We start from the raw sequence: 24,250 nt of genomic DNA on the forward strand, positions 1-24,250 counted from the left end.
GAAGAAATGAAGGGAAAAGAAGGTCAGACAATCAGGATCCAGGTACCATGCACGTGTAACAGCCATCATCCACTGATTATTTTTTTAATTCCTGCCTTGCTTTGAATGAGCTATCAATTCTCATGGGCATGAGCACATTACACATGGCACAGATGAAAGATTTCAAGTGCAGGGTCATGCAAAATGCCAGAGCTGTCATCCTTACTGACCAGACACATTAGGGAGACAGGAATGGTGATATGAGTAGCAATTGTCCTGTTTTAATGAAGATATCAATTAAAAACAGGGAGAGGAACAAAACCTCTCAAATATAAATATAGCTGTGTAAATGTCTAGTGGCACTTTTAGTCAGAAAAACAAATATCTGCCCTTGGAAAATGCCTTGAGGTGCTTATTTTGAAATACCAGTGATGCCAGAATGTGTGCAAACAACTGCAGATAGGTCTGGATTACCTGGTCTATTTTACCCAGATTTAATTGTATTATAAATGTCTTCTCCTCCTACTTAAATCAGAAAGGGCTAAATGCACTTTTGTTTGCTCCATCAATAATACTGTTATTTGAGCTTTCCTTATAAATTTAACCCATCCATCATAGAATAAGAGTTGTTCAGCATTGTCGTAACAGCACAGTCCAAAACTATGGAACAGGAAAGGACACAATTCCTAAACAAAATATTATTTTCAGTCAGCATACCACAACATTTTGCCAAGATACTAAACTGAACTTTCCTATTTCTATGATCAGTAAGGAGTAGGTGAGAAAGCTCAAATGATACACTGGCTCTCATCTAGAGATCTGAAAAGGTATTGGTTCAATACTGTAAGGAAAGGAATAACATTCCTAACACCATTTCTGTCAGGAGGCAGATTTTCCCAGGAGGTTTCACATGCAAGTGCTTATCCAGTTTTAAATGGTGAGCTCTAAGAAGATCACAGTAAAGCACTGGGAAGCTGCAGCATCTCCCCTTCCACTTTGCCCACCTTCACAACATATGAATCTTTTTTTCCCCTGCAGCTTTAAAGACAAATTACACATAATACAGAATTTACTATACTGTCAAGTCAGATGAAGATAATTTTGAACTCCATCTTAAGGTGCATGTCACACTTCCATAGCATCACCTCCTCCTCAGCCTCTGGAGTACACATCCCAACCTTTGGAGGAGGAGCTCATTACAAAGACAGAAGAAAATTGTCCTCTTTAAATAAAGAAATTTAAAAACACTGTTCTATCCTATTGCTGCACTGGCTTCCACATTCATCTGTAACACTGGCAGTGTTTAGGGTGAAGGAGTCAGCCTAAGAGTAGATAAAACAGCCCTCATGAACTTCTGAATGTATCAGTGAGAATCACAGTGTTTCACCTGCCTAACCTGTGTATTTTGCAAAATATGGCTGGAACTGGTCAGCAGAAAATTAACTTGCTATTCCAAAGCCCAAACCCACTCAGGCTGTTCTCACCAACACTTACCCATTGGTTCTTTGATGACACCATAATAATCTGGGGCATCGTTGGGATCTACTGGTTCTAGGAAAGGCCATGCCATCTTGTGAGCCTGGCAAGGAAACAGGAGAGAATGAAAACATACAATTCAGTTAAATTAGGCACTACTAATAGGAAAACATTTTCATCCTTTTATCTGTTGGGGTCTGGAGTTGAATTTCAAGAATAAGTGCAGTGTTATATGAAAAGGAACCCGTTCTCATCTGATGACTGGGTAAAGTTTTAAATGTCAGTGACCCAGTAGCTGGGTTTCAAAACAGGAAACTGAAATTCAGACATAACAGGATACTGTGCTGAACAGGCTGCATGGAAAAGTATGGAATGAAATTATTGAGAGAGCTTTCAAGTACCCTGAAATTAATACACTTTTATAAATGTATGCAAAACACAGGACAATGCAAAATATTACTTACAGGATTTCTGTTATAATAATTTTAAGAATTTTACCAGAATTCTTAAAAATTCCTTATAGCTGTAGCAGAAAAGCCTATTTGGGAGTGACAGACAAACCAGAAATATCAGACAGTGTACATAATTTTTATTATGAGGATGCCATCATTTACATGCTGATAATGATCCCCTGTGAGAACACTCCTGAAATCTGGTAACGCTCAATTAAAGTAAGGAAGTGTGGATCACAACCCACAGCAAACTGATCTGAGAACAGAACACTGCACCTTCCACACCCTGTGCAGTTGGGGTCCCACTCTGCCTTTTGGGATTCTAAATCTGCTTTCTTTAAAAGCCTTTCACTGCAGGGATTTAGTTTCACCCACTCAGGAGCAGTGATTTACTAATTATTGTAAATATTCCTCAGCACAGTAACACCAAGCAGGTTTGCAGCTGACACAGTGGCACAGCTTTGCTGTTCCCTCAAGTCTCAGAGCCAAAAAGGAGAAATCACCCCTTCTCCCAGACCCAGAGGGTCTGTCACACTCCCTGGTGCTGCCACCCTTTCCTCACCTGCAAGGAGCGCAGGACCCTCCTCAACCCTTCATAGTCTTTATCTGTGAGTGGACTGAGCACAGTCATGGCATCCTCTGTGGACTGGCACTGGGGACACACGTACTCATCGATGAGATCTGCCTCGCTCTGCAGGATGCCCACGCAGCGCCCGTGGTACCAGTTCTGACATCGGTCACAGCCAATGTAAAATCTGCAAGAGCCAAGCCAAATGTCAGTGGCTTCATCTATTTCAAGTCCAGGTTACATTTAAACACACACACCTGCCATCCCCTGCACACAAGCAGATACTTGGCATGATTAAAGACAACAGGTAACATCAGATTTCAGAGTGACAAATTCTACTCCAACTGCTTTTGTATTTGCAGACCACTTCAAAACACATTCCTAAATTTTATACTTTCAAGCAATCAAGATTTCAAAAATAATTCCTCTGCTTTAGAGATGAAAGGAGCAGTGTAAAGCCAGAAGCCTCACCAAGCCAGTATCCAAACCAATTCAAGATGCATTTTGCACACACTGGACTACAACTAGGGCTTGTTTCACTCCATACAAGCACTTTTCATATGGAAGCTTCAGCCTTGTAACTGAATACAGAAGGAGTATTCTATGACACAAAGCCTTAAAGATGCATATAATTCACACATATATGATCATATACCAACCATATACCCCCCATACTAAAATGATATTCTCCAGTCAGATTAGATTAAAGCACAAAAAACATCCACTGAATACAGCATTTATCTTTTAGTCTTTCTAACCATCCCCTGTTAAATAAAATAAAATAATAAAAAAAAGAAGATAAATCCCAATTTAAAGTACATGGCGTTTTAGTAGTTCGTTGTTAAAAATAAAAACCACAATACATTTTGACTGCCCTGAGGGACTTGACTTTTCCTAAACATTTACTGAACAGAAACATTTGGGAGGGGGAGACAATTACTGGAAAGCAATTTGTATTACGAATGAATACAATATATGCAGAATAAGTCGTTTTTTACTCTTTGCAAGGAACAGGAAAGCACAGTCAGAGCAGTTTTGCTACCTAGACATGGAATAAGAGGTTCTTATCCGAACTCACTGCGACTCATCATAAGGTGTTCTGCAGATACAGTACAACTCCTCACTGCTGCCCTCTTGTGCCCGTTTACACTCATTACAGATGTACACATCCATTTTCTTAGCCTCCTTTTCTGTGATTCCAACACATTCTCCATGATACCAGTTAGTACAAAGATCACAGCCAATATAGAACCTAAAAGTGTTCACAATGAAAATGACAATGTAATTGTCATTTCAAATGGCATGGCACTTTTCCCTGCATTTCTCTCTGATGCACTTGATGCTGGGCTACTTTCTGTCTCAGCTTCCCTGCTCCCTATTCCTTACAAACTAACATCTCATGCTGCAGCTAGACTGGCAGTAAGGTCACTTGGGTCAATTTTAATTTGACAATTCATCAAAATGCACATGTATTAATATGTACATATTAATATGTAACCAGACTTTGACAAAGCTATGGGCTAAAAATCTACTGACTTCAACACGTGTGTGAAAACCTGTCAAAGGCACAAAAAGACAGGGCCAAAGGAAAAGGTTTACATTTTCAAAATTGCAGCTCAAAAGCCACTGAAACATTTCCTTAAGGTTTGAAAATGTAGGTCTCAGTTAATTTAAAAAACAAAAGCAAAGCGCAAACACCAACTAGGAGTTACAGGTACACTACAAGAACATGCAACCAGCAGTGTGTAGGTACGTCTTGGTGTAACATGATACGAAAGAAAATGGGCCAGGGCATGATTGCCAATTTTAATTCTTGGTGGTTTCTTTTTCCTTTTTTTTTTTTTTTTTTTTGGAGGGGGTGTGTGCACTGAAAAACTGTTAATAAATTACTTAAAACTGTGACAAAGTGGAATTTTGAATGAATAATGTCTCCTCTCAGACACAGCTGTGTGACAGAACCAGGTATGGTATGACACAAAGTGAAGGGAACCAGGGACAGAGTCATGGGGATGGGACCTTGCACAGAATGATGTGACAAAAGTGTAAAATATTATGCCAGGATGTTTGTAACTCGTGTATGGATCTCTCAGAACACACCTATGACCAGTGACAACCGGATGGGTGACGCTCACATCCATTCTCTCTGCCTAAGCAAAAGCAAGCAGACTCAGAACCTCCATCCTCCTGGATTTTGGAAACCTCAACCCCCTGCCAGGCAGGAATTCTCCATCCTCCTGGATTTTGGAGACCTCAACCCCCCCTGCCCCTGCTGTTGTAGGAATCCCTGCCACCCTGCAGGGAACACCCTGGGGCCACCACAGCACCGAGGGCAGTAGCTACTCCATGTTCCACAGGAAGCATTTCTGATTTCCTGGGCCTCTGCACACATCCTGGATGCTCAGATCCTGCCTTTTCTCTTGTTTTTCAGTCGGGCAAATCCTAAAATAAATATCACACAAGCCAATTTCCAAAAAGAAGGGCTAGACATAGATTCTGACAACTATCAGCAACTCAGCCTGCAGCCCCTTCCCAAGAGGGGCTGTGTCTGCTCCTGGTGATGTGGGAGCACATCATCCAGGTGTAGATGCTAAACCTTGCCACTGGAATGTGGAGCAGCTGCCACATTATGATTTAACATGTAAGTTGGAATCTTAGTAGGAATCTTAGAAAGATATCCTTACTGACCATCCTTGAAAACAGTATCAGCAAATCCCTATAATCCTGGAGTATCACGAATGAGAAATAAACATAAGAGATCTGCAATATAATACACAGCACAAAACAACTTACAAGGTTTTACTAAGTCAAAGAAAATACACAGGGTATTTGTAAAATACCACAATTTGGCTTTCAAGTAGCACACCTATCTTTTCTGAAGTAGAAAAGAGACACCAGCGCAATGTGGACGATCCAATGCCTACATATATATGAAAAAAAAAGATCTCAGAAAACTGATTTAAAACTTGACTAATTCCTTTCCAAACAGTGAAAGGATTATGTACTTCAACAGTACAGACATCATTTGTAAGAACATCAAATTAAAAATTCACAAAAAGCAAAGCAGCAGAGCTCAATCATATTGCTAAGGATACTACTGAGTTATTAACATTTCTTTTTCTTGAAGTTTTATTCAGTGCACTGAAGCACAGTTCTCAATTCAAGCTACCAAAGTTCACTCTATGACCACTGGAGTCGACACAAAGTCTAACAAACAAATTCCTTTGCTCACTCACTAAGTCCAGATGCAGTAACACAGACCTCTGGTATCACAATCAGAGAATACGGTCCCTCCTAAGTACGCTGGGTGACAGAACACCCGACACAGACACAAAGTCAAGCGAGGCTGGAGACACCTCTCAGAGGTGGCAGTGACATAACAGCCAGAGCACCACTCTGCTCTTCCTGCAGCACTGGCAGTCCAAGGAGCAGCCCCATTTCCCACACTGAACTCATAGTGCAATGGTAAGAGCTACTCAAACCAAGGTGAAAAAACCTTCAAATATCTCAACTTTGTTAAAAGATGTAATTAAAACCCAAAAAAGGCTAGAAGGAACCTCAGGAGGTCCCCTAGTCCTGGCCCTAAATTTATGGAACAAAGAGCCATGACCCATGGAGTGAATGCACTGCTCCAGATGTGGTTTCCCTGTTATCAGCCCTTAATACTATCAAACGGTAGCAGTTCTTACTTTTGGGTATTGACACTTGGAATTGGTCTGAAGTCAAATTTATCATACATACATCTCGACACAGCTCTCAGGTGTGAGAAAACCATTACTAACTACTGCTGTTAGTCACCTCCAGCTTAAGCTGCAACATGTAACACTATGCCCTGGAATCCTCTGGATTCTCCACTCCAGCACTTACACCATTTCTTCACAAGCACTGTACGTAGCGTAAATACTTTTCCCCATTCACAGTCAGAATCAAACTACAGAGAACTGCAGTTTTCACTTTGTCAAATGGTTAAATATTCATTTTTATCAACCCTGGCATGCAAATAATAAAGCATGGAAACTATTTCTCCCTGAAACATTGTCCAAAGTGAACTGCAGTCCAGTGACTCGGACTCCCTTTACTGGTACTGCCTTACAAAAAAAAGTCATTTAATGGAAGACGGCACCACAGCTATTTCTGAAGAACATCAGCTGCTTCTTCAGAAGAAATTGCTCAAACCACATTGTCACTTGCTTCTGAGGCAGAGGCAAACGGCAAAAGAAAGAGTAACAGAGCGGAGGGAAAAAAAGAAAAGAGTATGTGCATGTGAGACAGGAAGGTCACACAATGGAGACATGCAAACGAGTAAAATATAAACCACGTACAGTAACAGTATCAATCAAGTATGTTAATATTTGTAACTGCTAGTGGAAAATAGAGACTCGATTCTCTACACCTCAGTGATCCCTGCAATAACCTGCCACTAGCTCCACTTCTAGCACTACCTGGTGCTAAGAGCTGACACTAAACCTAAGGCTAAGGACATGCAGGAGGGGCTGTGGCATTGCTACTCACTTGGACTCGTCGTAAGGCGTTTTACAGATGCAGTAAAGCTTTGTGTCCTTCTTCGTTTCCTTTGAGGTAGTAGAAATCATTTTCTTTTTCTTGGACTTGGAAGCTGAGGAATCTTTCTCCTCCTCTCGTTTCCTCTTCTGGGAGGAGACTGGCACGGGGACAGTGGTGGAGGAGGAGGAGGTGACGCTGGCTGCTGGCAGCTGTGGCGGTGCTGGTGGCACTGGTGGCGGTGCTGGTGGGGCAGCGGCGGCAGCCGCGGCGGCTGCGGCTGCAGCTGCAGCAGCTGCTGCCTGGGCTCTTTCCTTTTCTTTCTTAATTTTAGTCAAGTCTTTCTTTAGCTCCTCCTGAAGTGTATTAAATGAATAAATAGAGGGAGGCACTTCACATGATTATTGCAAGACAGGGTTAAAATCTATGCAAAAATCCCCAAGCTTAACCAAAAGTAAACAATTAAATCCATTTAAATATGCATTTTTTCATGTTCTGAACCTACAATTCACAAAATATTAAGGGATGACACTCTTGGGCTACAGTGGCCCACCGGCTGTAACTTATCAGAAGCTGTTTCATGAAAGAAGGTAATTTCAGTCCAGAAGAAAACCAAGAGGCCCTCAAAGGACATATGAGCAGCTTTGCAGAGATCCAGAACCACAGCTTCTTCCTATAAATTTCCTTAAAATCTCACTAAGTAAACAGACAAAGATTAACACAGAAATACTCTCCCCAGCTTAACATCAAATTACCCTTTGAGACTTTGTTCTTACCTGCACTTCAATCTGTAGATCTTTGTCCAGAAGTGCTCTTTTTTTCAGTATTTCAGCTTTCAGCTGCTCTTTATGCTTGAAAAGCAGAGCTGAGAGCTTGGTCGCGTTCTGTTTGCTCCGCTTCTGCTCCACACTCTCTTCTCGCTTCCGTTTCTTAGCTGCCTGTTTTTCTTCTTTGTCTATCTTATCCAGAATATATTTCATCACTTGGTTGCACACAATCATTCTGGGGAAGGAATAAAGGAAAAGGACATTGTGCTGACCTGCCTGTTTATTCCCAGTTGAGAACGCAGAATCAATTCTCCAGCCACTGCAAGCTCATTATTGTATTTCCTAAGATGTACAAGGTAAATTTAGCAATACCCAGTGCTTCCACTCCTGCTTATTTACTAGAGCACTGCTGGGAGAGATCAAGTCCCTTGTTAGGCTCAAGAGGGCCAATCCCAATCTCACTTAAATGATCTGAGTACTAATTGTTCCTCCCCTCCCCCATCTGATTCCCAACAAAGCTTTGGTTTTAGTAGGATGAGACAGATTTTCGCTCAATTCGGTTTCCTCAATTTGTTTGAAAGAGCTGGATTTTTTATTCTGATGTAGGATGAAAGTGAGTTGGAAGCCTGTAACTTCTTCAAAGACAGTTATTTCTACACTCCAGTGACCACAAAATACTACCAAGATTTTGTGTTTTGGCATAAGGACTGACAAACACTTTTCACTGTATAGAATTCACTATAAACAGTTCCCAATTTCTCCACTAATGACAGCTCAAGATTAGTTTTTTGTCTGCTTGTTGTACCTTCAACTATAAATCTATTTTCCTGCTCACTTGTTTTGCACCCTTCATTTATTTTGCTTTATATTTCAATTAGAAAATGAATGTATTTTGGTTCTTCTGAATTTACTTTTCCCTTCCCCATTCTTCTCCAAAACCATTAGAAAACCAAATGCTTTTTGTTGCCAGAGTGACCATGAAAAACAACTCCCACTGAGCTGAGAGGAAACAGCAGAATAGCAATGGCCAGGACAAGCAGCTGGCTAGCAACTCTGTGGTCTCAGATATTTTGTCCTTTGATAGCTGGATTTTGATGACAATGGAATATGTAGATAAATATTTGTAGAGTCATATAATTTTGTTTAGTTTGCTCTTTATACCTGCACTGTATCTACTTGGTTTAGCCTGTTTTTTTCACAGACTAAAGATCCTCACACTGTATTTTTGAAGAAGAATAAATCAGTGAGATGGAAAAGCAGCTGCACCACGAACCAAGCTAGTTAGAACTATTTTTTTCATCTTTCTCTTAAATTGGACTTTTGTCAGTCGAAACATCTATTTGGTTATCCAACACCATGAAATGAAGAGCATATCCAATATATCTTTTTCTTTATGCAACTGTGAACAGTAAAGGAGTGGCACCCAGGGACAGTGTTGTAATCAACTGAGCTTGTGATTTGATGATCAAAATTTTATAGAACATGCTCTTCTTTTTCTTACTATCTGACACACACTTGTGATTATCTAATTGGAGCAACTGCATGTGTGAAAAGGAGTCAAAATAATCCCAAGACAAATGACAAACACTCCAAATTTGTTTAGCAGCTTCAAGCATAAAATCTCTCAGTTTGTCAATCTGTCTTCCAACTCTTCAGCTCCTTCTGTAGAGTGGGATGTGCAGGGACAAGAATGGAAACACATGGCCATGATAAAGGACAAACAAAACCCAGGCTTTTTTTTTGCAGCAGAAGCATTAATTCTCCATTCTGTGCTTCTTGAGTTTAAAAAACTGTGGCCAGCTTCAAAAACAATATTTAACATTACTTAAAAACATATTATCAAAATAAAATTGAGATTATACAAGATGAAATGAAGATCATTATGAAAGCTACTTTTAAGCGTTACTCTAACCAATTTAATATTGCAACACTTTAAGCAGGTTTTTACAAACCAGCATTTCATTATGATACCATTAAAAGATGTAATAAATGAAACATTTTCTATCTATGAATGCACTGTGATGCCCATTCACCTCTGATTTTCTTCCCTCTCAGCTGGAGTCAGTGTCTTCTTCTGTTTCAAATGTTCTATGACAGCATTCTGCTTCATAACCACCTGTAGGATAATACAGAATCCAAAATAAAGATGAAAACTTAGCCAGTATTTCACAGTATTCTGGGGAGAACCAGGACATTTCCTAAGTTAAAGTGTCATTTATTTCACTAAGTGACAAAGTAAAACTGATTTTATCAGGGGAGCAGTGCTTGTTTAGAACAATTATTTGAAAATTCAAAAAGAAATTGAGAAAAAAAACCACCACCACCCCCAGAGCAGGATATTCTGCTTATGTCAAGTTTGAACCCAGGAACTAAATGTAAATTGACCGTATTTTCTCAGTGACTGGTTGTTTTATTTTAGAAGTGGTAATAGTCCATTATATATTTTTAATGCCCCGCAGCCATCCAACAGCGCCACATTTCAGATACCTCTTTGGAACCTCAGTTTTCAGGTAATGAAAGTACTGCACGTGTGTTCTGTCCATCAGCTCTCCTAGCTCTGACCTATCTTTCCTGAATTGAGAATAGAGATGGATTTGTCCCAGCAGCTACTGGTAAACTGAATCAAGGTGACAGAAGAATGCAAACATGGTACAAGTGACTTGATGTGCTGAATTAACTTGGAACATGCCATTAAATTGCCAATAGCAATCGTGCTCTATCTTTGAAAGAATCAAATTAACTGCCTATCAAATGTATTAACATTGTTAACAAGAACAGGCATTTGAAATTAGATTTCTTTCATTCATTAAGTGTTAATTTCCTTCTGTTAACTTTACCTGTTTCTGGATAATGTCACTTTGATTAGAAGCCTGAAGGGTGTGCTCACGTTTAATTCCTATCTGTTGCTGCTTTTTCTTCTGCTGCTGCTCCCTGAGCTGCTGGACTCGGCGCAGCTGCTCCTGCGCACTGGCTGCTTGCACTGCCAGCACACTGGCAATCTGCTGAGCCTGTGCTGGGCTACTGTGCTGCACCTCAAGAGGTAACTGAAGCTGCACCTGGGGCACGCTGCCCTGCTGGGCTCGAATCTGAGCCACAACACGGGGCTGCAGCTGAGACAGGACTCCCACTTGCTGCTGGAGCTGAGGCACTGCAGTAACACTCGTTGGAGGCTGCTGAAGCTGCAGCTGAGGATGAGCTGGGCACTGCACAGGAACCTGATTTAAACTCTGAGTACTTGCAAGGGTTGGGCCCGAGGTCTGAACCCGAGGCTGCGATTGCTGCAGCCGAGCCGGAATTTGCCGGGGAGCGTGGGGCCGCATCAGACTGGGTTGTCGGGTTGGAGTTTGCACCTGAGCTGGATGCTGAGCCTGGGCCTGGCCTGGGGGCAGGCCCGTGGGCGGCGGCGGCATCGGGCCTGGCGCTGGAGAGAGCCCCGGAGCCTGGGCTGGAGACTGAGCCGGAGATTTGGAGGGCTGAGCTTCGGGAGGCGCCGCGGGGTCACCGGGAGGCTCGGGCTGGCTCGGGGCCTGGGGCTGAGCGCCCTGGGGCTGAGCCCCCGCGGGCTGTGCCGTGGAGCCGGGCTGGCCCGGGGGCTGCCCCTGCCCCACGGGCACGGCCGGTGCCGGAGGCGCCTGCAGAGCCGGCTTCGCTTCCCCCGCAGCTGTGAACACACAAACCAGGAGTCCATTAATTGCAACCGGCTCGGCTGTGAGCCTCGATAACCCAAACCCTCTGGAACTACCGCAAAGGCCTGTGCAGGAACTCAACAGACTCTGCAATACACTTCCAACAAATTCACTGCAGTAACACACAACCCCCAGCTGCGTAAATACTCCCATGCAATTGAAATGGAAGCTTTTTTTCTGCTGAACAGAACAGTGCTTACCCGAGGTGGACGTAGAAACGGTGGTTGTAGTTGTGCTAGCTGTAGTAGCAGCTGCTGGTAGTGGGGTGAACAGAAATCTCTGAATTGTCCCATTTGGCATAGCTGCTTGCATAAGCTGCTGTCCTGGACCAGGTATTACAGTCACACCCTGAGGGATTAATTGTAACTGACCAGTAGTTTGACCTTGTCCCTGAATTACCACAGTTAAGCCTTGACTGCCACCCTAAAAAAAAGTTAATATTGATGTATTAGTGATGTAATTCTTAGACAGGCTCTCCTGAAAATCAGAACAATTAGGGGTTTGGATTTCAGAATTCAGTATTTTTATCATATACCATACTCCTAAAATCCCAAACTAGCATCTGAGATCACAAAATCCTCAAGGACTCTTTCAACAATTCTATTGCCAACAGATGACTGGGCTGGAGTTACACATTTTGTGAACCCACAGAACACAACACAACTCTGAGTCTTTGGTGTAGAAACTCATTGAAACACAGAATAGTTTAGGTTGTGAGGGACCTTAAAGCTCACCCAATTCCACCCACACCTTCCATTATCCCAAGTTGCTGTAAGCCCCATCCAACCTGGCCTTGAACTCTTCCAGGGATCGGGCAGCCACAGCTACTCTGGGCAAACTGTGCCAGGGCCACTTCACCCTCATAGAGAAGAATTTCCTCCCAATACCTAATCTAAATCCATCTTCCCGTTCAGCTTAAACTCCAAGTCTTGTTCCACCTACAAAAAATCTTATCTGGCAACGAGCAGTCTGTACATCGCAATAATTTATATGAATTATTTACAGTTTGAAGAACAGACATTGTGGTAAATAACATAAATTTATTTTTACCCAAACATTAACGCTCAACTTATTTTTTGCCAGACCATGATCTGAGCAGAAGTTGTAAGAACTTTTTCCTTCCTCTGCTCACAGATACTGCAACTTTTCCTCTGAGATTCTGGATAGCATAAATGAAAACTGGATCTTCACATCAAATCAAAAGACAAGTAATCAAAATTATGATCTGAATGTCTACAAAACAGACCATACAGAATAATTATGTCCCTTACTGCTATTAAAGATTTTTTTCCATACTGCTGAACACTCCTGATGCCAGTTACCTTACTGGGAAATACAACAGGAACCAAGAGTTGAAACTTTACTATTAAAACTACTTACTTTTTGTTTACTATTTATTATATTTATTTACTATTTAAGCTGCTTTCAGTCTGTAATTATGCCAATGCTCATCCTAAATGAAGCCAGACACATGAATTTCAGGGCACAGGCACGACACTGCTGAAATGCAAAGGCAGGATGGGTTAGCACATTTTCACACCCAGGGCTGTTCAGCGCTTTACCTGCCCTTGCGTGAGCTGGGTGAGCTGGGCCATTGTCAGCTTCACCTGGCCCTGCTGAGGGCGAGGGGGTGGTGCTGGGGTCTGCGGCTGAGCTTGTTGAGGGGCTGTTCCAGAACTTGTGATGGTTTTCTGCCCAGTGCTGGAAGAAGCTGTGCTGGTGCTAGAAACTGCTGTTGAGACAGGCTGACCCCTGATTATCTGAGTCACCACTTGCTGGGTCTGACCTGTAAGAGAAGAATTTGAGCTAATGAACACATTTTCAGCTTTTTAACCATAAGCACAGCAAACCTCCAAGTCACAAATTGCAATGGGGTGGGATGGTCATCAGACAGGTGAAGCAAATACTGCAGTTTGCACAAAAATTTTCTTTACAAACCATTTGTGTGATGGAAAAAAGTCTGCAAAAGGTTTCCTATTTTAACTAAGGTTGCATGCATATGGAGAACTTCGATAATAGTTCCTTCCATAGAAGGAAATGTTTTTTCTCTTTATGAAAAAAAAAACAAAACAGAGGCTTTCTCAATGCACAATTACTCTATATGTTTTTAGGGTTTTTCAGTTTTGTGGGTTTTTTGGTTTTTTTCCCCCCCAAATGAATGGACTTAAAATTAAGTACTACATTTCCCAGTGTCAAAGATGAATAACATTGACAAAGCCTCCAACACATCCAAAAGCTGAAAAAGACATTAGTCAAACATCAAAACTAGGGATTTTTTGCATTGGGACACAGTGACAGACAAGGAATTCATGAAGAAACAAACCATGGATTTCACAGTGGGAATTTAAATATTAAAGTGAACCTACTGGCTGGCAGAATACCTTGTTGCACCACTACAGGTGTTCGAATGATGGTCTTGCCAAGGGTGGACTGCTGCAGCGGTGTCCGGATCACGGTCATCCCGGGGCGCAGCGGTGTCCCCTGCACTACCTGTGCACACCAAAGAGGAGACCACCTGTCACTCTGAGGAAAAAGCCCCTGGAATATGCCCTGAATGGTTTTTCACATGTGTTTTAATTTTCCCAACTGGAGAGAACTGTTGTATCTCGTTGGAATAAAGGATCCATACACACCATTGCTGAGACGAGCCAAAAACCATTGAAAAATGATTAGCCAGAACTTTTAATATCTGCCAATAACTTTAAGTCTACACACCTACATTTTTTTTGAGTTAAATAACCAGAAAAACATCTTACTTGTGAAGTGCTTGTTGTTCCTAATGTCCCTGTGGTGTTTGGCCTAATGGTTACAGTTGCTGTCCTTGGCTGGAATGAAGTAAAGGTTTGACTTGCACCTGTAGTTGATGGAATGATACCCAATACCTTTTGCTGAACTTGAACCACACCTAATTAAAGAAAAATTGAGAATTCATTAATGACATAATGGCCAGAAAAATAAGTAAATGCAACTCCAGGGTGGCATTTAGAACACAAGTCTCCAGGTTTCTAGAATACCTTTGAGCCTTTCAATATTTCTTGGGAAAGCCTTTCTCATATTGTAAAAACAAGCAGCATTATACTTTGTCAATAGTCCAACTACAATTAAATTTAAGAAACAGATATTTTACAATAGATTAAGGAGAGTGTGAATTTTCACAAAGATCAGTTTGATGGTAACTGCAAAGAAGTCCTTGCATTGACAGAGTGCCACAAATTAGTGTTATACAACCATTAAAAGCTATAATCTGATTAATTTCAAAATTTAGGAGAGCAGTCTATACACCTTTCACCTACAACACTTTGATGCTGAAGAAAATGGGCAATGCTTCTCCTGTCACCTATGAAATTTCAAAACAAAATCTGCAGCCTTCATGATGTGCTCAGATGCTAAATATAATGGAGACAGAGAATTGAGCTTTTCTGTTCAATATACATTCACAAATCTCAAAATATTAAGTCCTCTTCTTGAGGCAAGAATCAAAAATGCTAATCTTAGCCTGGAGCCAAACTCCTGCTCATCAGTGAAGAGCAGCTGTAGGCATTAATATTTTTGTGAAGAAAGTTGCTCTGTTGATTTAGAAAGAAAAAAAGCATGCTTCATTCCACATTGTTCAAAATAAAGCTCCTAATTTTGTGCTAGGAAATGCAGAATACTTTACAGGCAAAAAAATTGCATTTTTCCCCTTACAGACACAAATATGCAACACAGGGGGAACAAGCTGTAGAAACTTGTATTTTTATATCTATATATATAAAAAAATATATTTTTGCCCCTTCACATCATAGTTTACTTCAGTGGGAAAATAGTGTCAAAGGAGAATTAAACAGCAAGCTGGAATACAGTTTTTATTCAGTTCCCTTTGCCCTACCTCCTTGAGTTGATGGCACATTGACGGCAACAATCTTGCTGTTTGCAGGGAGTGGCAGCTTAGTTATCACTTTCCCTGCCATCGTTACTGGGCTGCCTGAGAGCTGGAAGGTCTGCCCTGTGCTGGCAATGCTTGTGGCTGAGGTGGCAGCTGTGCTAGTGGCTATTGAGGCACACAGAACAGGCAGGTTTAGAGCAGAATCATTAGTCAATGAAATGACTGTTTTTCAAGCATGAAACAGCAAACTACAGGATTACTTTTTTTTTTTTTTTGTCATGCTTTCTTTGGTAACGGTTCTTTTTTGGAAACAGTATGTTACATCATAGAATGCTTTCACGAATGATGCTGGTACAAAAACTGTCAGTAATTAATGAGACAGGTCAGAAATGAGTCTTCGTAGCAAAAGTCAAAACAAGTGAAAACTAGACAGGTATAATCTCAGAAATGTCCTTCTGGCATAGCAAGAGTTAAGAGCAAAGATAACCAGAAATGTAATAATGCTGCATATCTGGAGAAGATGTGATGTGTATAAAGGATGTGATGCATACACAGGATGGACTCCAGCAATGTTCCTTCCACGACAAATGATTCCTTACCTGTTGAAGACTGGCCTTGCTTAACCCAAGTAGCAAAAGTTTGATGGAAATTCTTGTTCTGTTGGAATGTTACTGTAGCTGGAGACCCCACTTTAGTGGTGAGCACTACTTTGGTTCCCGTGGGGACTGGGCCTGTCAGAGGGCCCACCACGACTTTCTGGGGTGTGGAGACTGTGGTTGCAGTGCTGCTGCCTGTGGTGGCTGCAGGGACCACACCTCCTGCAGGGATCTGCTTCTGCTGTTCCAGCCGTTTCTATTCAGAAAAAAAAAGGGAATAAAGAGATAATTAGTATTTTGAGATTTTACAACATCAACATTGTCTCTACCCAGTATTGAGAGATAAAGGCCTCTGGTAGGATTTTAGTTCAAATTGTAAAGGATTGAAGAATCGGTTCCTTCATCTCCAGAACTACAAATCAGCTTAGAATACACAGCCAGAAATTTTCCTTTATAACAACTTTAAAATTCTTGCCTTATGTTAATTTCACGGCACATTTTACTTAAAAAACCCCACACAATGTATTAATTTAGTCTCAGATTAATCAGAAGGATTTAAAAACCTTTAAAAAAATATCCATCTATATTTGGCTTTGACCATGTGCATGCATCTATGTCAGTAATTGGTACATCATCATCAACACAGAGTTTACTATTAGCATTCCTAAATTTAGAGCTGCCTGCACTGAGATCCTGCCAGTTACAGAAAAAAAACAGACTGTATCATTCTGTTTCACCACTGAGAATGCATTTTTTAAAACTATTCTTTTAAATTTAAATCCAGTTTTCAGCCTGCTTAAAAAAATTAGGTTCAAAATCCCTTACCTTACCAGTGACCTTCTGTGATGTAACTGTTGAAAAAGCATATTTGATCTAGAGAGCCCCTTAGTGAAGGGATGTATCAGCAGGCTCTTCTAAAATGTCAACTAAACTAACATTTTTCCCATGTTACTGGAATTGTATCTGTATTTATCTAATTTAAATTCCACCACTATATTGCAGTAATACCCACAAATCAGAAGCACTAGTTCACTACTAATGGGTTTTTGTCGGGGTAGATGAAATGAAGAAGGAATATGTTGAGAAAAAGCACAGATCTTAATAATGTATGTGAAATATCAACATGGCATCAGATTTCCTCATTTTAATTGCATACATTTAAATATAAATACATATACATATTTACATATATTTAAATAAAATTATCAACAGGCTTAACTCAGATAACTTAAGATAGAATAAAATCAAAAGATTCAATTTGAGTGAAGCATGAAATGCAGTTGCATTCCCAAGTCAGCTGTATTCCAAGGCAGCTTTCCACCATACACAGAACACTGAGAAGCTTACCTGGAGATGGGTGCTTCCCAGCCTTCTTTAAAATGGAAACAAACTAAACCTTTCTAAAGTGTTATAAATGATGTGGGTGAAAAACAGGCAATCCAGAGCAAACCTTTGCTTTTACCCTGTTTCAAAACAACAGATGTATACAGTGGCAGCAGCATTGTTTGATGGCTTAATCTGCAGTAGGAACTATTTGAGAAATGGTGTAAGCAAGGGATAACTTCATTTCCCAGGCTATGATGCATGTGGTGAGCAGTGCAGTTGCTGACTGCTGGGACGACCAACAGCTCCCCACCTGCTGGGCAGCCAAACGTTGGTGTTTTAGCTGAGCCTCCAATTGGGCCTTGAACTCCTCTGCCTTCTTCTGTTCACTAACCTTAGCCTGTTGTTCAACTGCCTGTGCCTTTTCCTTCTCCACCCTGCCAAAGACACAACCAAAAGTAAGTTAAACCACCACATAAAATCCCACCATCAAACTGCATTTTGTTTTATACAGTTTAACTGCTCTTGTAAGAGCAACCATCAAAACAGAAGATCACTGAAAAACTGGTCACAGCTTTAAAAGTATTTGAAATAAACTACTGAAATTGCATGCAACATCCCTGAAATGTCCCGATGCTAAACTACTGCAAGACCTTACAGAAAACTATTAATCAAAACTGGAATTTATAATTACATCTGAGACAGCAAGAAACCCATGGTAATAACATACATTTAAAATTGTTCTTTCCAAGAGACTCAAAAATGTTGTTCCAACTGTAAGCACATGATACTGAAAATATGCATCTTATGACTTGAGTATTCTCAGGCACAATTTACTTGTACACAGTCATTTTCTTTGGATTACAGAAGTATTTAACAAATACTATACAAAGTCATGCCAAAAGCAGCCTCCAGCTGCATTAGAGTAATAACCTTTTAGCATGTAACAGTAGTTAGTTCATAAGCATGGAAAAATTAACACAATATTAGTTCTAACAAATCTGAAATATCTGCATACCTTAGTTTTGGTAGCAGCAAATAGTTCAGCTTTGTAACTTTAAGCCTATCAGTATCAAAAGGCCCAGTAAAAACACAACACAGATGTGTTTCTAGTGATCATAGCGACCAGGTTTGTGTTCTCTAGGGCAACTTTTATTTAACAATCACACAAATGAAGACTACTTTCTTTAAAAGCTCACTTTACCTTTCAGCAAATGCCCTGATCTCCCACAGTTCCAACTCCTCCTCTGCTACCCAAGTTTCCATTATAACAGGTCCTGTTTGCTTGGGTGTTTCTGGCCTTTTTGGCCTGAGGGCACTTGATCGCAGTCCCTTCCTCTGGGGTGTTGGAGTTTCTTTAGAGAGCAGTCAAAACACACACATTAAGCTATACCGTAAAACGAAATTGAAGTGTAAACCAAGATTTAGCGATGTTTTCAGTCCCATTTTATAAACAGGGAGGCATTTCAGCTTCAGATAAATCATGTCCATTTGTTAAATGCAGCATTTGTTTGCTGTAGGTAAATTAATAGTTCGTGGCAAGCTGCTTTAACTCCCTTGATGGGCTGAATTAGCATAAATATCCAGTTACCCTAATTTCTCTAGATTACAAGGGGGTGGGGGGGGAAGTCTAAACAAATTAACAAATTAACAAACAAACCTTTTGGAGCCTCTGGTACACCAATGGGACAAATGATTTTTCTTATACAGTACTCTGATCGGATCCCATAAGGACCGACATCTCTCCGCTTGATTATTTCTGTTGTAGTAATTTCAGTTTCAGTTGTTTCTGCAACAAATTAGTCCCAGTACATTAATAACAGAAACAAATAAAGCTAAATCTCCAATCAACCCAATGTACTCAAGGCAAAGGAACAGCAAAGAAAATTCAAATGCCACAGCTGACAGCAAGCCTTTATAGAAATGTTTTGAGGGAGTGTAATACTCAGAATTTACAGCAAAAGCTTTTGCAAAGAAAACCAGAAATTTAAAATAACAATACCTGTCCTTGTGGTTCCTCCCCCAGGTGGAGCTTTTGCTGCCATATCATCCCACTTGAGACATGCCCACAATAACCTCAACATCAGGCTCACTCCAGCCAATGATTTGACTGTTTGGAGTCGGTACCTAATAACAGAATATAAATTATATTTTGAAATATTTTAAAATACCAAACCAACAGGACAAAGTATTTCCATGCTACTTTTACTGAACAATACAGAAAACTGAATAATAAATAGCAAAATTTGCATATTTGGGAATCAACATCACAATAAATAAATAATATCACTTGTATTTTAAAAATCAATTCATTTCATCACATCCTAGACTTCTTCTCAAAAATGTAAAGTATGTACCTCCATGTGATCCCAAAAGTTGGTCTTGGGGATGGATATGGCCAGATATCCAAGGCAGGCTTTGCATTGTAATTGAAATAAGGAACCTCTCTGATCCCTCCTCTCCTGGCCAGCTTTTTTAAGTCATCATTGGGTAAAACAAATATGCTTTTTTTACTGCTTTTGGTAACAAATTTCCTATAAGATGGCAAGGCAGTTCCAGAACGAGTTTTTTTGGGTCTTGTGAATTTCATTAACTTCACTTTGTCTTTTGTGGAATATTCTTTGCTGACAGTCATGGAAGTCACCAATGTGCCTTCTGGGGTGGTCAGTGAATCGGTGACGGTTGTTGTAACCACTGTTTTACTGTGCTCCTGGACAGAGATGACATCAGAGTTACCCTCTGAGGCTGGAGTGGTGAGCTTGGTGACAGTGGTGGTGGTGGTGACAGTGGAGATGGCACAGTTTTCTGTAGAGGAAACAACTGTGGTTTTCTCATCACTGGCAGCTCCAGTCTCTGCAACCTTAAACACCGTTTTGGACTCTGTGGATACAGTTGAGGTTGTGGTAGTCACTTCAGTAATAACAGTTTTCATTTTACTTTCTCCATTAATATTTTCCATTTTATATGTCTGTACACCGTTCTGGTCGGCAAAGTGACTGCTCAAGCTGGATTCCCCACACGAGGTTACAGGCGACGGAGCAACTTTCTTTTCCTCAATTGCTTCAGTTTCCATGGATTCTGTTTCACTGTTCAGGTTATTTTCTTTACAGACGGGCTTTGTTGGCAGGGAAGGAGAGCTAACACTGGCAGATCTCTCAGGAGAAAGCTGATTTTCTTCAGTTTTCTGCACACACTTGGGAACTTCATCTGGTGGCTGAAGACTCTCTCCAGACTCAGACTCAGGTGAACTCTGCAGATGTGACTTTGAGTCCACGGTCTTTTTATCCTTTGAGTCCTCTCCCATGATGTCACCATTCATGAATGGTTTTACTGAAGATTCCTTAAAAGTCAATGGTTTTATTTCATGTTCTGGAATGGATTTATTAATATTATTAACTTTTGGTTCAATATCACCCCCTGCCTTAGCTTCACAGGTATTTTTCACTAAGCAGTCATCATTTGATAATGCTTTAATGTCATTGTCTTTTCCATTAATTTGAAATGATGATTTTTCTTTTTCTGTCTCAGTTTCTTCATCTTTATTATTCTTTTTGTCAGTAATAGTATTTACATTTGTCTGATCAAGATATTTGTTCATGGTACCTGTCTCCCCTTTCAGTTCCTGACCTTTATTTTGACCATTAGCCTCTGTTAGTTTAGAGCTCAGTAAATCCTCGTTATCATCTTCCCCATCCATGTGTTCCAGAGTTTGACTTTCAAGGTTTCTTTCAGAAATCAACCCTGTCTTAAATGATTCTAGATCTTTATTAGCTGATTTTTGGTGAAATATCATTTTTTCAGATTTACTTTCAGTCTTTACAGGAGCAATTTCTTCCTCCATTTCACTTTCTTGAGAGGACATGGTTTCCATATGGCTTTTTATCATACAATTGTTTTCTGGATCTTTGCTTTGTTCAGAATTCCCTTCTGAGTCTGGTTTGTCAAGAGTGCCCACAGCATCTCTTCTACAGCTGCTTTCAGGTACCACTGGCCCTAAGTTTTCAAGTTCTCGCTGAGACACTCTGGTAGTAGGTAGCTTTTGTTTCAAGGGTTTTTCATTTATTTCTGAAACATCCCATTTGATTCTGCCTTCTGCACTGGTTTGTTTCAAGCCATCCACTAAAGAGCTCTCAGACTGTCCAAGAGCCTCTTGTCCTTGACACTTATCAGCAGTCGAAGGCTCAGGGTTGTTTTCTCTGCCATCATTCTGAACAGAGCTATCTCCTTCAGAGGATTGAGGGGAGTCTTCATCCAGCAGCTGCCCCTTTTTTGAGAGCCTGTTTGACAAAGGTAAAGAAGGTTCATCTTCATCCCCAGTTTTGGTACAGGAGATGCTGCTGATGGGCAAACAGTCCTGCTCCGCATCTTCGGCTTGGGTCTTGCCTGAAGTGTAGCTTTGATCTTGGGAAGAAGAGTCAAACTGGTTTCCTCCTTTCCCATTCCTTGTTTGTAGCTCATCTGTGTTTTTCTGAGGGCTCACAGATCGAATGCCCCCAGTTTTAGCACCAGCCTCCAGCTTAATCTTTTCTAGACGTTGTTTTTCCTCCAGTGTAAACTGTTTTATTCGCCGCTCCAGGAGTCCATCTAATTTTGATGATTTTACTTTCCTTTTGTAGCAAGTCCTTAAATGAAATCCCTCACTGACATTGATTATATCCCGCTTACAATGACTTTCCTCATCTTTTATGGAGGATTCAATTTTCACATCATCCACATCCATAGGTTCTTCTTTGATGACTTTATCATTTTCACCATCGATGTCTTTTTCCACTGTGAAGAAGAAGTAACTCTGAGTCAGTGAGCTCCCCAATAATGAATACAAATTATATTTTTACATTAAGTACTAAGAAATAAATGGGGCTTTTAGCATATTAAAAGATTTCAATTAAAAAAGGAACAAAAGCTTCAGACACTGCTACAATGGATAAGAGGCATTCATTTTACTGAGACATTTTAGATGTCTTGACAAAATCTGTTACACAGTTTTTCACTAGTTATTTCTGAGGTTCTATGCCTTTACTCATGCAATAACACGAGTTTCACAATAACAAAAGATTATCACCTGTGTCTTTTGCATGCTCTAAGTTTTCAGAAATTGTATCAACTTCTAATTTGTCTTCATGCAACTTTTCTTCTTTTACTTGGACTTTCTCCAAGGTTTCTGAAACATCTTTGTCTTTTGCTTGCAGATCTCGAGAATCCTTTGCTCTGTCTTTCTCTGGTTTTACCTTAGTTGTACCTTTTCGTTTATCCAAGCTGCATTTTTCATCTTCACTCTTTGCTATTAATAAATTAAATTATTTCAATTATCCAGGGTAATTTTTGTACTCTGCCACATTTGAATGCATGTTAGTTTACCTCTCAAATAATTTGCACACCATTAGTGAAATTCAGAAAGAGAATTAAGCATCTACGGATAACACCATAGATTAAACGGTGAACTACTGAACATATATATACACACCCTCAATATTTAAGATGTAATTTTTTGGTTTTGATGCTCTACATAATTTTTATCTACTTTTAATTTAAATAAGGCTATACAAAGATGCACAAGTATTACACACAACATAACTGAAACAATTTAATGTAGCTAAAAATATCTGTGACAACTGAACAGGTTACACTGACCAAGATTACCAGATATCCACAAAAGCATTGCTGGAAAATTACTCCTAAATTCTCCTTAAGAAATACCACACACAAATTAATCTGCAATTAAAAAAAAATGTAACTCATGCAGACACTTACTTGACAGCAATTTTCTGTAATTTGCATTAGTATTTCCTGGCAGTTTGGGCATAAACCTATGGACATGGGTTTTACTAATCCAGCTCCAGCCACCATATCCTGTTACCCTATATTCCTCTCCTTTTTGCTTCCAAACCTGTAAATATTTTTCAAAAAGTAATATTAATGATGCTATTTGCTGCATTATTAATGTTTATAGGAGTTTTTGAATCAACCTGTGTCCTTGTTACAACAAGTGTAGAGCAAAGAACGACTCCAACAAAAGTAGTTAATATCTACTACAGGACAATATAGAGGTTTCTACAGTAGTTCCCATCATATTATACAATCTTCCAAAGGCTGGATTTTTTGGGGACAGGGAGTGGGACAAGGACAGACACAGACAAGATTCCAATAAACCCCTAGAACCTTCCATTAGGAAAGGCTGCATTTGCAAACCCCTATTTGTCACTCAGGCAGTGTCAATAAGAGCATGTCACAGATCAAATTCAGTTCAGACCAAGATAATGTGCTTGAATACGTGGCCATGGTTCCTACTTCCATGTAGGAGTAACACAAGGACATGAATACTGTAAGCTTAAATGAAAACACAGTCAGAAATCAACAGTTTCTGTTTTCTTTGTTCCTCCCACAAAAGAAACCCTCACCTGGTGTTTGACAGGAAACGTGTATTTCACCCATGTAGCCTGCTGCATTGTTTCTTCTTCTTCTTGTTTTCTCTCTTTTTTTTTCACTTTTTCCTTTTCTTCTCTTTCTATTGCTGTCATTCTGCGTAATCTAATCCATACAGATTTAAGTGCATTTAAGTACAGGATCTTGCAAGCAAATATAAGATGTCAACAGCACATAATACCCATTTGAATAAGTTTAAATATCTGAAGTTAAGAGGAATGCCCACTATCAGGTTTTAGGTATTACTTGCAACAAGAACATCTCTTTTTTTGCTACTTCAGTGAGGCAAACACAGCTGGATGCAATTGTGTCTAACACCAGACACATCTATTTTCTGCTCCTATGACAAAACGAGAGACAAAACCTGACTCCACTGAACTGAGAGTGTTGAAATTTGCTCTTCTACTCTCCCAGAGTTTTAGCAGTTTTGAGACTGTGGCTCAGATAAAATAAACACAGGAACAATGACACTATAAAAATATTGTCCTGGTTTTTCAGTGTTTCTGTTTGAGAAAATACAATTTAAGTGCTGAATGACTATTTCAATTTAAACATAATTCTTACAGGCTTAGAGGAACTAGCAACTGCAAACCAAAGTAAAATTCTTATATTCAAGAA

General features: G+C 40.1%; 1 protein-coding gene across 10 annotated transcripts in view; it reads right to left on the bottom strand.

Annotated features, from left to right (window-relative positions):
• The window catches only part of BPTF (bromodomain PHD finger transcription factor), a 52,890-nt gene that overhangs the window by 2,859 nt on the left and 25,781 nt on the right, over nt 1-24,250 (bottom strand). For 4 of the 10 annotated variants that reach the window (XM_068209752.1, XM_068209761.1, XM_068209760.1 and 1 more), the window contains 21 exons: nt 23,608-23,737; nt 22,961-23,096; nt 22,272-22,490; nt 19,567-21,979; nt 19,212-19,336; nt 18,870-18,998; nt 18,414-18,564; nt 17,523-17,646; nt 15,890-16,142; nt 15,294-15,455; nt 14,182-14,330; nt 13,792-13,915; nt 12,988-13,211; nt 11,626-11,848; nt 10,577-11,400; nt 9,773-9,855; nt 7,749-7,974; nt 6,985-7,328; nt 3,554-3,727; nt 2,470-2,662; nt 1,474-1,558 (listed from right to left, as the gene is read on the bottom strand). In XM_068209752.1, coding sequence (XP_068065853.1) covers nt 1,474-1,558; nt 2,470-2,662; nt 3,554-3,727; nt 6,985-7,328; nt 7,749-7,974; nt 9,773-9,855; nt 10,577-11,400; nt 11,626-11,848; nt 12,988-13,211; nt 13,792-13,915; nt 14,182-14,330; nt 15,294-15,455; nt 15,890-16,142; nt 17,523-17,646; nt 18,414-18,564; nt 18,870-18,998; nt 19,212-19,336; nt 19,567-21,979; nt 22,272-22,490; nt 22,961-23,096; nt 23,608-23,737 — 6,491 coding nt within the window. The remainder of the gene's footprint in view (nt 1-1,473; nt 1,559-2,469; nt 2,663-3,553; nt 3,728-6,984; nt 7,329-7,748; nt 7,975-9,772; nt 9,856-10,576; nt 11,401-11,625; nt 11,849-12,987; nt 13,212-13,791; nt 13,916-14,181; nt 14,331-15,293; nt 15,456-15,889; nt 16,143-17,522; nt 17,647-18,413; nt 18,565-18,869; nt 18,999-19,211; nt 19,337-19,566; nt 21,980-22,271; nt 22,491-22,960; nt 23,097-23,607; nt 23,738-24,250) is intronic. The other 6 variants (XM_068209754.1, XM_068209753.1, XM_068209759.1 and 3 more) reach the window with 6 other exon arrangements.

This window comes from Anomalospiza imberbis, chromosome 19 (assembly GCF_031753505.1).
Source record: "Anomalospiza imberbis isolate Cuckoo-Finch-1a 21T00152 chromosome 19, ASM3175350v1, whole genome shotgun sequence".
In the NCBI taxonomy this organism is placed as follows: Eukaryota; Metazoa; Chordata; class Aves; order Passeriformes; family Viduidae; genus Anomalospiza; species Anomalospiza imberbis.